Source organism: Oncorhynchus mykiss, chromosome 2 (genome assembly GCF_057628025.1).
Source record: "Oncorhynchus mykiss isolate SJ-2025 chromosome 2, ASM5762802v1, whole genome shotgun sequence".
NCBI lineage: Eukaryota > Metazoa > Chordata > Actinopteri > Salmoniformes > Salmonidae > Oncorhynchus > Oncorhynchus mykiss.
Genome location: NC_143023.1, coordinates 25272587 through 25286222, shown reverse-complemented (window position 1 = coordinate 25286222; position 13636 = coordinate 25272587). Strand labels below are relative to the sequence as shown.

Sequence of the window (13636 nt, the reverse complement as noted above, 5' to 3'; positions counted from 1 at the left end):
CAGAGATATGGCCTTTACTTTTCCTTTCCACACCTTTTTAGCTCAACAGTTATTGAATTAATGTGTAGATTTACTTGAACAACATTATAGGACATGAAAGTCAATGGGAGCTCAAAGCAGGAACCAGTGAGTCAATCCCTCTAATCAACGCTACCGCGCCTGCATGTTATCAATGTAGAACATTGATTGGATTTTTCAAAGTCATCAAAATACACTGTTTTAATTTAACTTTGAACAACGAAGAGTTTAACCAAAAATCTACGGGGGTGTTTGTAGCTTGCGTTTTCTAAGCATTTTGAATCATGAATGGGAAGTGTTTTAAGCGAATAACAATTACCACTGACCTTGGCTTAGAGACAGATGTGCGCGCTCGTGGGAAAACAGCTGGATGTATGTCGAGACAATATGACAATGTCATCAGGTTCTGACAGCATTTCAAACTTAATTAATGGTGTTAGACTGACATCCAATACAAGCTATTCAAACTGTCACACCTCTGTGGCTATGTCACTCAGGAAAAATATGATATACATCCACAATGTTCCAGCTGCCCCTCCTTCTCTCCTCTCTTAACCACCAGCGTAATTCCAACCAGTTTCTAAAAACAAACATTTGTGCTCTGAGACAGAAAGCAAGGCTAAAGTCTTGGGAAAGAACTGGAGTTCTGAGGAGTCAGCAAGTGAGAGAGGGAGAGAGCAAGCATCACCAATATGTGACAGCATCTCTCTCTCGCCCCTCCTCCTCTCTCCCCCATCTACCCCACCTAGCAGTCCCTCACTGGGGCTTAACTATGACCCAACCATCCCTACATCCCCTGACGGAGGAAAAACTCACTCTTCCAGGCATCTCTCTTCTCTACATTTCTCTCCCTCCGCCCTTGACACGCTAACATTCTAAGGCCTGGTGAATGGCTCCAGCCTGTACCATACTGCTATTCAAGAAGTGACTGACTGCTAGTGATGACATAAAATATGATGACACAGATGACAATGATGACAGGAGAGCACTGTTCCTCCCTTTATAAAACCTTCAGATAACTCCCAAGGACCAAAAGGTGATTTGTTTCCTGTGAAATAAATGACATATTTTCCATCGGGTTCAGTCTTAATGGCTCCTCCACTAATATCGCTGGAGTCTTTAATGTGATAGATGAAGACGTTTATTACATTCATTTCTGATCCTGACACCAAACACATTCAATTATTCAATGTGCCAGACTCCAATTCTGCTGAGAATAGATAATGAAGTTCTCGTGCTACAGAGAGAGAGAGAGAGAGAGAGAGAGAGAGAGAGAAAGAGAAAGAGAGAGAGCGAGAGAGAGAAAGAGAGAGAGAGAGAGAGAGAGAGAGAGAGAGAGAGAGAAAAAAAGAGAAAACAAGGAAGGAGAAAATAATTATTAATAGACAGAAATAATTGAAGACCTTGGCCTTAATCTAACAATATTTTGCAATTGTCATTATACAGAAGTTATTGTTTGCATTGCTACACATTTAAATCTCTCTGTGTGCATACAATGTGTGAAGTGAAGACAAAGCGACACTCATGGAACTCGGCTTACATGTTAACTAAAATTGGATTGAGTCCATGGGTCAGCAGCTGAGGATGTGTGCATGCTAGCACACACGCACGAGCACACGCACACACACACAATCCTTTACAATCTGCACATTCTAATGGCTCAACATGATGCCTCCTGAGACTTCCTCTTAAGTAGAGGCCATTTCAGCATTCCAGTGTGTGTGTGTGTGTGTGTGTGTGTGTGTGTGTGTGTGTGTATTTCAGCGTCCCAGAGTTCTCTAACAGCCTTCTGTAATAGAACAGTCAAACCCACAGCAGTGTTATTTAACATTCAGCCAGGCCACACAGCACAGCGTCTGTGTTTCCACTAGGAGAGGGGAGCAAGGGGGGCAAGGAGAAAGAGAGAGGTAGGGAGATGAAAAGAGAGATTGAGTGGCAGAGAGAGAGTGAAAGAGAGAGAAAGACAGAGACAGAGAGAGATATAAGAGAGATATAAGAGAGAAGGAATCAGAGAGATAGGAGCAGGATGGAGAGAAAGAGTGACAAAGACACAGAGAAAGAGTGAGAGAGAAGAGGAGAGAGGGACAGAGAGAAGAGGAGAGAGGGGGATAAAGACTGCTGTGGATGACTGGTCTCTTTCTCTGGGAGTTATGACCAGATGATATCTCTTTCTGTGCCAGATACAGTCACATTTCCTTGGAGCAACAATTTAATATCAAGACAAACTAACAGGGTACTGTTGATAATTCTTCAGGCAGTGTAGTAGGCTAGCTACTCTGGGTACATTTTAATCAGACTCGTGGTGTTCAACCCATGATGAATATGCATCAGCTGAACAATGTAGCAAACAATGGACCCTTCTTTAAGACACAAACACAAGCCGGCTAATTCCTCTCCTTACTGGTCCCTCAGAGACACCCTGGTGCTGCACAGGAAATAGTTATTTTTCTTTCCTAAATTCTTTAAATTGTTTCCCTGGCGGCAGAGACCATTTATAGCCAATGGTCCGGGTTATTTCCCAGGGCACCGGCTTCTTGGAGCGGTCCGGTTCACATTATTTCACCACAAAAGTCCCAGTAGCATAAAAGGGACTGGTGGTGGCGATATATCTAATCTATGTTCATCAGCATAATCACAGGAAACATAACTAATGCCAATGTTAAATAACTTAGATTTTATATACAGACATTTTATATACAGCTAGACTCCAGTGCCAACACAAATAATGACTTGTGCAAAGCCCCTGTGATGACAAAGTCTTAAAAAGAGCATAATCACTTCCTCAGTGCAACCACAGAGCTGAGACTGCAGATTACAAGAGAGTGAGAGAGGGAGGGAGAGAGAAAGAGTAAAAAAGAGGGGAATTGGGAAAGAGAAAGAGGGAGAGAGTGAGAAAGAGAGAGAGAGAGAGAGAGAGAGAGAGACACCAAATAATGCATGCAGAGCAAAATTTAGGTCGATACCGCTAATGATCAAAATCCAGAAAAGAGCCGTTAAATTCTACAACCACCGAAAAGGAAGTGATTTCCAAACCTTCCATAACAAAGCCATCACCTACAGAGAGATGAACCTGGAGAAGATTCCTCTAAGCAAGCTGGTCCTGGGGCTCTGTTCACAAACACAAACAGACCCCACAGAGCCCCAGAACAGCAACACAATTAGACCTAATCAAATCATGAGAAAACAAAAATATAATTACTTGACACATTGGAAAGAATGAACAAAAAGCAGAGCAAACTAGAATGCTATTTGGCCCTAAACAGAGAGTACAGAGTAGCAAAATACCTAACCATTGTGACTGACCTAAACCTAAGGAAAGCTTTAACTATGTACAGACTCAGTGAGCATTGCTATTATTGAGAAAGGCTGCCGTAGGCAGACCTGGCTCTCAAGAGAAGACAGGCTATGTGCACACTGCCCACAAAATGAGGTGGAAACTGAGCTGCACTTCCTAACCTACTGCCAAATGTATGACCATATTAGAGACACATATTTCCCTCAGATTACACAGATCCACAAAGAATTAGAAAACAAACCCATTTTTGATAAACTCCCATATCCTTTGGGTGAAATACCACAGTGTGCCATCACAGCAGCAAGATTTGCAACCTGTTGCAACAAGGGCAACCAGTGAAGAACAAACACCATTGTAAATACAACCCATATTTATGTGTATTTATTTTCCCTTTTGTACTTTAACTATTTGCACATAATATGACATTTGTAATGCCTTTATTATTTTGGAACTTTTGTGAGTGTAATGTTTACTGTAAATATTTATTATTCTAACTTTTTTTTTTAACTTTTGATGATTATTTAGCTCACTTGCTTTGGCAATGTAAACATGTGTTTTCCTTGCCAATAAAGTCCTTAAATAGAATTGAATTGAGAGAGAGAGAGAGAAAGAGCTTAGTCAGAGCCAGGGGCGGGCTTCGTGATTTGGAGGCCCCCGTCAGAGGCCAGTCTGTATTACCTTTTAATGTGCCATGAACACAACCAGTCATGTTTTTATCTGATTGTCAAATAATCACTTCAAAAGTAGGTTACCTTCACACGTTCATCCAAAATAATTCCAGCATCCGAACAGTGCACTGTGCACCCACCAACTTTCCTTCAATTCGCAAGAGGCTGAAACTATCTCACCGGGGAAAGCATCCGAGCGAGCGAAACAGCGCCCCTCTGTGTTACTATATGTAGCCCATGTATCTGATGCTGTCTGGCCAAAACAAAGTATGACATGCCAGACAGCATCAGATAAATGGGCTACACATACTGTACATGTCCTCTGCTTAGATGACGATGGCAGTTTTATCAGCAGCACCTGCCTTTTTACTGAAGAAATGTGTATTGTATCCTCTTAGAGTCCAAGTACCCAGGGCTGGGTCGAGAACCAGTCTTCCCTAAATAGCAAAATGGGGTGGAGACCAGACGTAAATCAGTGACGCCTCGCTACACGTCAAATCAATCAAATGCCTTGCTTGGGGGGAGCTCCAATAGTGCTCACTAAATTAGTGTTGTAGGTGCAACCATGCATGGTGAAGATGGCCAGGAAATCGCTGATTGAAATCTCCATCAATATGTCGATGTATTTGGATTGTGTATTGAGCACACTTCTGACAAAACGGTTTCCCCCCAGGTTTTCTTCCATTTTCTGCAATGTTGCAAACGAGCATACGGACCAACTCTCTGCAAAATGTGTCCTATCCAGTCAGAAAAGTGTGCCGAACATAACACCTGGCACCAACGGGCCTGTGGGCAAGGGTAACAAAAAGTAACATCCAATCAAAATATTGCCGCTGGGAGCCAACATTCAAACTGTTTTTGCAATACAAAATTCTCCACACAGCGATGCGATTTTGGAGGTATGGCAACGTGAGACTACTACTAAGCTAACATATGGAATAGTTTTAAGATGCTCATACCAAGGATGATTTAGATATTTGATTTAGAATTTTAGGTTACAAAAATATTAATTGATGATGTGGAAATGCCCTATTCACTTCCATTCATATTTCGCCCGGTAACAAGTTACCTAATTTGACAAACACTGCTATAGCTCTGCCACCTTCAGCCGACATCGGTGGATATCTCTACCTTATACACAGATTATGATGGGGATTTATTTATTGCTTTGAGCGGAGCATGGGGGGGTAGAAATGATTAGAATATTATTTTAAAAATGTATGGCCAGCTCATGAGGTCCATTGATGATGTGAGGCCTGAGGCAATTGCCTCTTCTGCCTGATGGTAAGTCCACCAGTGGTCAGAGGAAGGTTAGAGTTCTGCTTCTCTATACAAAAGCATGGAAAGGAGATGCTCATTATGAACTGAGAGGTGGCCACAGCAGTGATAGGGAGAGAGGGACAAGGAGAGAGAGAGAGAGAGAGAGAGAGAGAGAGAGAGAGAGCGCAGCAGGGAGTAATTGCCCATCACTCTTATAATCTGTGTAGGGATAGGCAAGAATACAGGGACATGGGAGGAGGGGACATCCCCAGAGATTTAACAGAGGTAGAAAAACAGCTAATCGTGGCTCTTCCCTTGTGTGCATCAGTTGTGCTGGGCATACACTACACAGCTTCTAAAATCTTTACAACTTGGACGTGGTCACATTTCATGATATCCTTGTCCCAAATCTTTCCTTTTTTCCATCCTCAACCCCAGGACGTGGCTGCTCACATTAAATAATGATTCCCTAGTTGATCCTGCCCTGCGTTTCTCGGTTGTCGTGGGGAAAAAATGCTGACGCAAACAGTGAGCTGCTTTGTAAGTGTGCACATTATTATGGGCAGAATTTTTTTTTTTAATCCAGAGGCGCAGAATATGGACTTATTATAAAATAGTAACGATAATATGAAATTATATTTTTGGTTTCTGTCATGGTAGGACGCAGATGTAATATTGGTGGAGTTTGTTTTGCATGGCCCGGTGCCCCGGGTGGGTGGAGATTTCACTTAAAGACCAATGGAATGAGCAAACTGCGCTCATCTGGGGCACGTAAAAGGAACTTGCACATTGGTTCTCTCCACATCTCCACCAATCTGTGCTCCATCACCTCGGTCCACACGGTGTGTGTAGTTGTTACTTTCCTCTTTGCTATCATTGTTTTGGTCTCACATGTTGAGTGCTCATTGGCTATTGGCAGCATTCCCTTGCCCAATCGCGTTGTAGCACTGCTCATACTACAAGATGCACAACCAAAATGTGTCCCAAAAACTTTCAGGACATCCGACAGGGATCTGGAGAACGTCAGTGCGTCCTTGACCCACTCAAACTATGCAAGTCCTGACGTATTGATCCTAGCCCAAGTTCATAGGGTTTCACCCCGATCATGAAAATGTGTCTAGGATGGCAAAAAACGTGGGGAATTCATGGCATAATTGTGTAGTGTATGCCCGGCATTAGTTTCAGCCTCCATTTGCAGAGCTGTTCAGTTAGTTAATGCAATCCCTGGTTTGTCTGTACCATCACCGCCTTCATAAGCTGAACAGATAAGGTTATCATTAACCAAAGCAAGATCAGCAAACATTCACGCTGGCTGCTGTCTCCTCAGTCTCTCTACACCTTGTGTACTTGAATTTCCAACTGGAAAAGGGAAAGGCTTAGAGACCACAGGAGTTAAGCCTTATCTTTCACCAAGAACATCTCTTTAGATACCAATCTAAAGCACCGCATTGAGGGCTTGGGGGAAGAAAAAAAAATCAATGTTACTTCAACTCAAAAGAGCAAGCAAGCAGAATTTCCCTGCCAACGCATTTAACATTTACATCCTAGTGTCTACGGCCTTATCGGCTTCCTCATCAACACACGCTCGCATGCAAACACACTCACGCACACGCACACACACACACACACACACACACACGCATTGTTATACTTGGGAAAACATTCGCTAAAACTTTCATCATTCTGATGTTAGTTTCTCTGTCCACAGAATGTGTCTGGTTGGCTTCCTAGTGACAAACGCTGGCCCAGAGGACTGGAACTACTGAGATGATAGGACAGCCCTGATGCAGCACACATGAGCACATTACAAACCCTATCTAATGTCCGTTCATAGAAATAAACTACTGAACTGCATACAGTATCACCACAGCATTGTCTGTCTATGAATTCAATCCATGATACCACACAATAAACACAATAAGCATTACCATCAAATATTGTTGTATTGCACTGGAAAAATGGGCCAATCATTTCACCAGCTGTTTCACTGGTTTTGAACTCACCTCATCAAAGCCACTGTCCTCTTTCTTGAAAGCTGAAAATAGAGAAAAGAAGAAAATCAGGCTCACATTGACGTCTTCTGAACAGGGAACAAACACAGTGCCTACAACCAGTGTGCACTCACTTATAACCCACACACACACGCACACACGTACAGTACGCACACACACAGTCCTGTAATTGTGTCCTGATTTCCTATTTGTGTGATAAAGATTAATTATGCTTCCTTCATTAAGGTAGACACTCAAGCAGACAGTCCGAGGTCAATCAACATGATCTGACACTGGCAGCGTTCAGAAGAAGAGTTTGTTTGTGCTTTATCAGACAGACCTTTCAGACACTGCATCATCTTTAGTAAACTAGTGAATGGCTGGGAACACACCTGGGTTCACTTCAAATAGTATTTGAAATCTTTAAATATACTTTAGCTGTGCTTGATTGATCTTGCCTGGCGCAACGGAACTAATAGAATAGTCCATCATCGCAGTGCTAGCTGTGCCACCAGAGACTCTGGGTTCGCGCCCAGGCTCTGTCGCAGCCGGCCGCGACCGGGAGGTCCGTGGGGCGACGCACAATTGGCCTAGCGTCGTCCGGGTTAGGGAGCGTTTGGCCGGTAGGGATATCCTTGTCTCATCGTGTACCAGCGACTCCTGTGGCGGGCTGGGTGCAGTTTACGCGCTAACCAGGTTGCCAGGTGCACGGTGTTTCCTCCGAAACATTGGTGCGGCTGGCTTCCGGGTTGGATGCGCTCTGTGTTAAGAAGCAGTGCGGCTTGGGTTGGGTTGTGTTTCGGAGGACGCATGGCTTTCGACCTTCGTCTCTCCTGAGCCCTTACGGGAGTTGTAGCGATGAGACAAGATTGTAACTACTAACAATTGGATACCACGAAATTGGGGAGAAAGGGGGGTAAAATAAATAAAATTTTTAATTAAAAAGAATAGTCCCAAAAGTGCACACCCCACCCAAATGGCAGGCAAACGCTGTAAGTAATTTTGAAAGATTTCAAATAATATTTGAACCCAGGTGTGGCAGGGAGAGAGCAACACAACACTAGAAGCCCATTGGTGTGACTGAGGAGCTCTCGTCTTCTCTCGCCACTATAACTATAATCACAGGAAGTCATAGTGATTGCATTGGACAGCAATATCCTTCGTATTTATGAAAAGGAAGGTAAACAATGCTGTGTTGCCAGTGTGATTGTTTCCTCCTTGACAGCTAGATGTACTGTATGGTACATTCAGTGCCAACCAGATCTTATCTTCAGCATTGTTTTTAACTGTGAAAGACAAACCAATCCACATTGCCTGGGAGGAGTGCTGAAAAATGCTTTTTGGAAACATAGCCTAATAAATATCTCTTTAATTACACATTTCTCATAATGAACTCAATAATTATCTGATTGGAGGGTATCACAACTAATCTGACACAATGAGACAGGGGAAGTTACAGATGGGAGTAACAGTATTTTGTTTGGCCCTGATGTGAAATGACTTATTCATGTCAATGGCATTGTTTTGAGGAAGAGTCATCTAGACGCGGAGCCATAGAATTGCGTCTTTCTCATCAGAGAACAGTGACACAGTAGGATCATTACAACTGCAGTAAATGGGAGTCAATACACAAGACATTGTTATTTAGTTCGAACACTCATTCACATACAAGTCTAACATATTGAACATTTCCAACACAGAACTAAACATGGACTCGTATTCAAGAACATAAATATAAAATACTATACAGTTGAAGTCGGAGGTTTACATACATCTAAGCCAAATACAGTACATTTAAACTCAGTTTCACAATTCCTGACATTTAATCCTAGTAAAAATTCCCTGTCTTAGGTCAGTTTGGAACACCACTTTATTTTATCAATGTGAAATGTCAGAATAATAGTAGAGAGAATGATTTATTTCAGCTTTTATTTCTTTCATCACATCCTCAGTGGGTCTCTAGGAGACAGAACGTGTCTCCTTCCTGAGTGGTATGACGGCTACGTGGTCCCATGGTGTTTATACAGTACTTGCGTGCTATTGTTTGTACAGATGAACGTGGTACCTTCAGGTGTTTGGCAATTGCTCCCATGGATGAACCAGACTTGTGGAGGTCTTGGCTGATTTCTTTTGATTTTCCCATGATGTCAAGCAAAGAGGCACAGAGTTTGAAGGTAGGCCTTGAAATACATCCACAGGTACACCTCCAATTGACTTAAATGATGACAATTAGCCTATCAGACGCTTCTAAAGCCATGACATCATTTTCTGGAATTTTCCAAGTTGTTTAAAGGCATTCCCCAACTGGAGGCCCAAGGGGGATTTTATTTTTTCATAATAAAATAATATGTTTATTATTATAATTATTGGACATAAAAGACAGCTCCAATTGATTATAATTTGAGAAAAAGTTTCCAAAGTATTCCCACGCATAATACAGAGATTTACAGTGTATGCGATCGTGAGCAAATGTAAGCAAGGTTAGAAATTATTATGTTATAGTAAATTTTGTCACGTGTGCTCCCTCTCTGGCCTCCAGGTCACCATGCTGCACACCTGTCACCATTGTTACACGCATCAGTGCATAATGAAATTGCCTCACCAAAGGGAAGCATCAGGGAGTGTTTAATTTAAAAAATAATTGTGCTGGAGGTGATGTCAGGTCCGGGTGTCAGAACCAGAGCTACCTGGGAGGCCTCAGCTGGTTTGTCGGATTCCCATGCCTCAGCGGGTTTGACGGGTTCCCCTGCCTCAGCTGGCTCGACGGGTTTCCATACCTCAGCTGGCTCGACAGGCTACCATGCCTCAGCTGGCTCGACAGGCTACCATGCCTCAGCTGGCTCGACAGGCTACCATGCCTCAGCTGGCTCAGCTGGCTTGACAGGATCCCATGCCTCAACTGGCTCAACAGGCTCCCATGCCTCAGCTGGCTCAGCGTGCTCAACAGGCTCCCATGCCTCAGCTGGCTCGACAGGCTCCCATGCCTCAGCTGGCTCGACAGGCTCCCATGCCTCAGCTGGCTTGACAGGCTCCCATGCCTCAGCTGGCTCAACAGGCTCCCATGCCTCAGCTGGCTCAGCGTGCTCAACAGGCTCCCATGCCTCAGCTGGCTCGACAGGCTCCCATGCCTCAGCTGGCTCGGCAGGCTCCCATGCCTCAGCTGGCTCGACAGGCTCCCATGCCTCAGCTGGCTCGACAGGCTCTCATGCCTCAGCTGGCTCGACAGGCTACCATGCCTCAGCTGACTCAGCTGGCTCGACAGGCTACCATGCCTCAGCTGGCTCGACAGGATCCCATGCCTCAGCTGGCTCAACAGGCTCCCATGCCTCAGCTGGCTCAACAGGCTACCATGCCTCAGCTGGCTCGACAGGCTTCCATGCCTCAGCGGGTTCGACAGGCTCCCATGCCTCAGCTGGGTGAACAGGTTCCCGTGCCTCGACCGAGGCACCTGGGGAGGTCTCAGCCGGCTCATCAGGCTCTCATGCGCCCGGTCCGCTCCTGATCCCTGGGATCGTTCCTGTGGTTGGTGTCCTGTTGCTGGAGCCGAACGCGCAGGGGAGGGGGTACTGTCACGTGTGCTCCCTCTCCGGCCTCTAGGTCACCAGGCTGCTCATTATGGCACACACCTGTCACCATCGTTATGCGCATCGGCGCATAATGACACTCACCTGGACTCCATCACCTCCTTGATTACCTGCCCTATATATGTCACTCCCTTTGGTTCCTTCCCTATATCTGTCTCTCCCATTGGTTCCTTCCCCAGGTGTCATTGTTTCTGTTTCAGTTTCATGTCTGTGCGTTGTTTGTGTTTCTTGTTTTGTATTATGTTTTCATTTATTTATTAAACGATTCACTCCCTGAAATTGTTCCCGACTCTCAGTGCACACGTTACAAATTTGCAGTCTACAAATTATTTGTAATTATGAATCTAGTTGAATCTAGCTGAATCTAGTTGATGATCCCTGAAGTAGGCCAACAGTCTCATCCCAGCTAACCTCAGCTAAGGTCAGAAGGCTGCATTGTCATAGCGATGTACTTGAAATACACAGTAACAGTTAAAAGACAAGGATAGAGTTGTGAGTTTGTAGATCCTACAGTAAATGACCTTAGCACAGTTAGCAATTGACATGCAAGGTGGTAGCATAGCCTGGAATAGCAAGGTAGCATAAATAGCCTACAATCTGGGTCCCACATCAAATTCCCAACTCCATTTAGCATGATATGTTCCATTTCGTATGATATGTATTAACTTGAGGATGTCCATCACCCATGCCTTATGATATGTTATGAATTACAATTTATATTATATATTACGAATTTGGAAAACATACAATGTTACAAATTAGCAAAACATATGATATGTTATGAATTCTGGCTAGGTAGCTAACGTTAGCTAGCTGGAAAAAAATAGCTGGGTTAGGGATTAAGGTTAGGGTTAAGTTTAAGAGTTAGGTTACAGGATTAAGGTTAGGGTTAACTAAAAGGGTTAAGGTTAGTTTTAGAGTTAGGGGAAGGGTTAGCTAACATGTTAAGAAGCTGCAAAGTAGCTAAAAAGTTGTAAGTAGCTGCAAAGTTGCTAATTAGCTCAAATTCTAAAGTTGTCCGTGATGAGATTCGAACTCGCAACCTTTCCACCCGACCAACCAGCCTACCTTCGTTTTTTTTGCCTTAAGTAACAATATGTCTTGTGTAACCATACCAAAGGTAACATAATGGTCTAACTGGGGGTCCCGGATTTACGTTTACTATGTTAAGTCTAGTCTATGAGACCAGGCTGAACTATGATGTGACATTCAGTGTGAGCGTATTACAGTTTTTCTCAATTGCTAAAACACAATTTCTGAAACCTTGCTCCATTTCCTGAAAACATTAAACACAAAACCTCATCTTCAAGCACTATTTACATAACCTCTGACTCCTCTTGCAAAATGAAACATTCGCCTCAAAACAGTTTGACCTGTGTTCAAAATCAAACACTGCTCTCAAATCATAAACAAAGTGATCAAAATTATATTCACTCTCAAGCAGTCAGTAAACAATACACCAAAAAATAGAAAACACATGGTTCAAAACATACAATTCTCTGGGAGAAGTACATTTTTTATCATAAAAAATATTCATATTTTTCAGTCATTGTCTTTTGATGAATGAAAACATGTTCTATCATAGTAGCTCAAAATTTATCAGAAATTACTACTCTGCTTTGCTCTTCGCAATTTAGTTTTTTGTTCTTTTTTGTTCTGTTTGCTCTCTGAACTGGCTTTTATTGGTTCTGTCGCATCATTTGAAACAGGTTAAATACATTTTGAGTGGTTGTGTTCAATCAATGACATATGTTCTCTATTTGTATTTGATTGTTGCCACTTATGTTTACCAGTATGGATGACATGTGCATTAGAGTGCAGAATGTGTTTTGAGAATGAGAATGTGTTTAGAATTTTGCTGAAAAGTCTAAGTGAGATCTACAAATTGTGTTTTACCATGTGAAATGGTTTAAGGTATTGACAACAGACTGCATAATTAGCTAAATGAGTCCAGGCAACTGAGAACTTCGTTCAGCCAATGGGTTTTAGTGTTTTAGCAATTGAGAAAAACTGTATTAGGACATGTATGGAAATAATAATATCTACTGGTATATAGTATAGTAAGCATTATGATTTGGTTACAAGAAGCCCAACTTCTCTAACTAAGATGTAATGCTCTTTGTTAAACCATCCGTGAAACACAGACAGCGAGTGAGTGATCAATCAATGCCTATATAGTGCGGTGCACCACGTTGAGGGCTGATGCAGATATCAGCAGCAACAGTGACCAATATGGACAAGGACAATCCATGCAGCAGAAAAGTCAATGCCGACCTTTTTTCATGCAGCCTCATATTCGACCCATATTGGAAAATGTTCCCTCTTCTTGTTGTATCTGATCAGTTCATTTGTGGGGAGAGAATATTTAACAGTCGTCTACATAGGGAGTGATATTTGGTGAGCCTTTAATGCACCAAACCGTATAGACCAACACGGGATGAGAGAGAGAGAGAGAGAGAGAGAGAGAAAGAGAGAGAGAGAGAGAGAGAGAGAGAGAGAGAGAGAGAGAGAGAGAGAGAGAGAGAGAGAGAGAGAGAGGGGGGGGGGCAGTGTGTGTACCTGCTTAGATGCCTGAGTTTAGTTACGCAGGCCATTTGGATAGCGAGCTCCTTCCAGTTGTACAATAAGCACATCGGCAAATCCCTGATGTTTTATACGGCAGTAATGATAACACTCAACATGAACTACCCATTTACAATATTCACATAGCTAATATCATAGCCATGTATTTAGAATGCACTTTTTATAATGTCATTCACGGTTACAGTGTAACATTGTGTTGAATTGCAGCAACACAATGACAGTTATTGCCATAATGCA

The 13636-nt window shown here is 43.0% G+C and overlaps 1 protein-coding gene across 2 annotated transcripts in view; it reads right to left on the bottom strand.

Annotated features, from left to right (window-relative positions):
* cdk14 (cyclin-dependent kinase 14) overlaps positions 1–13636 on the bottom strand; it is a 200833-nt gene that overhangs the window by 186479 nt on the left and 718 nt on the right. For both annotated transcript variants that reach the window (XM_021626100.3, XM_021626109.3), the window contains exon 2: positions 7245–7276. In XM_021626100.3, coding sequence (XP_021481775.1) covers positions 7245–7276 — 32 coding nt within the window. The remainder of the gene's footprint in view (positions 1–7244; positions 7277–13636) is intronic.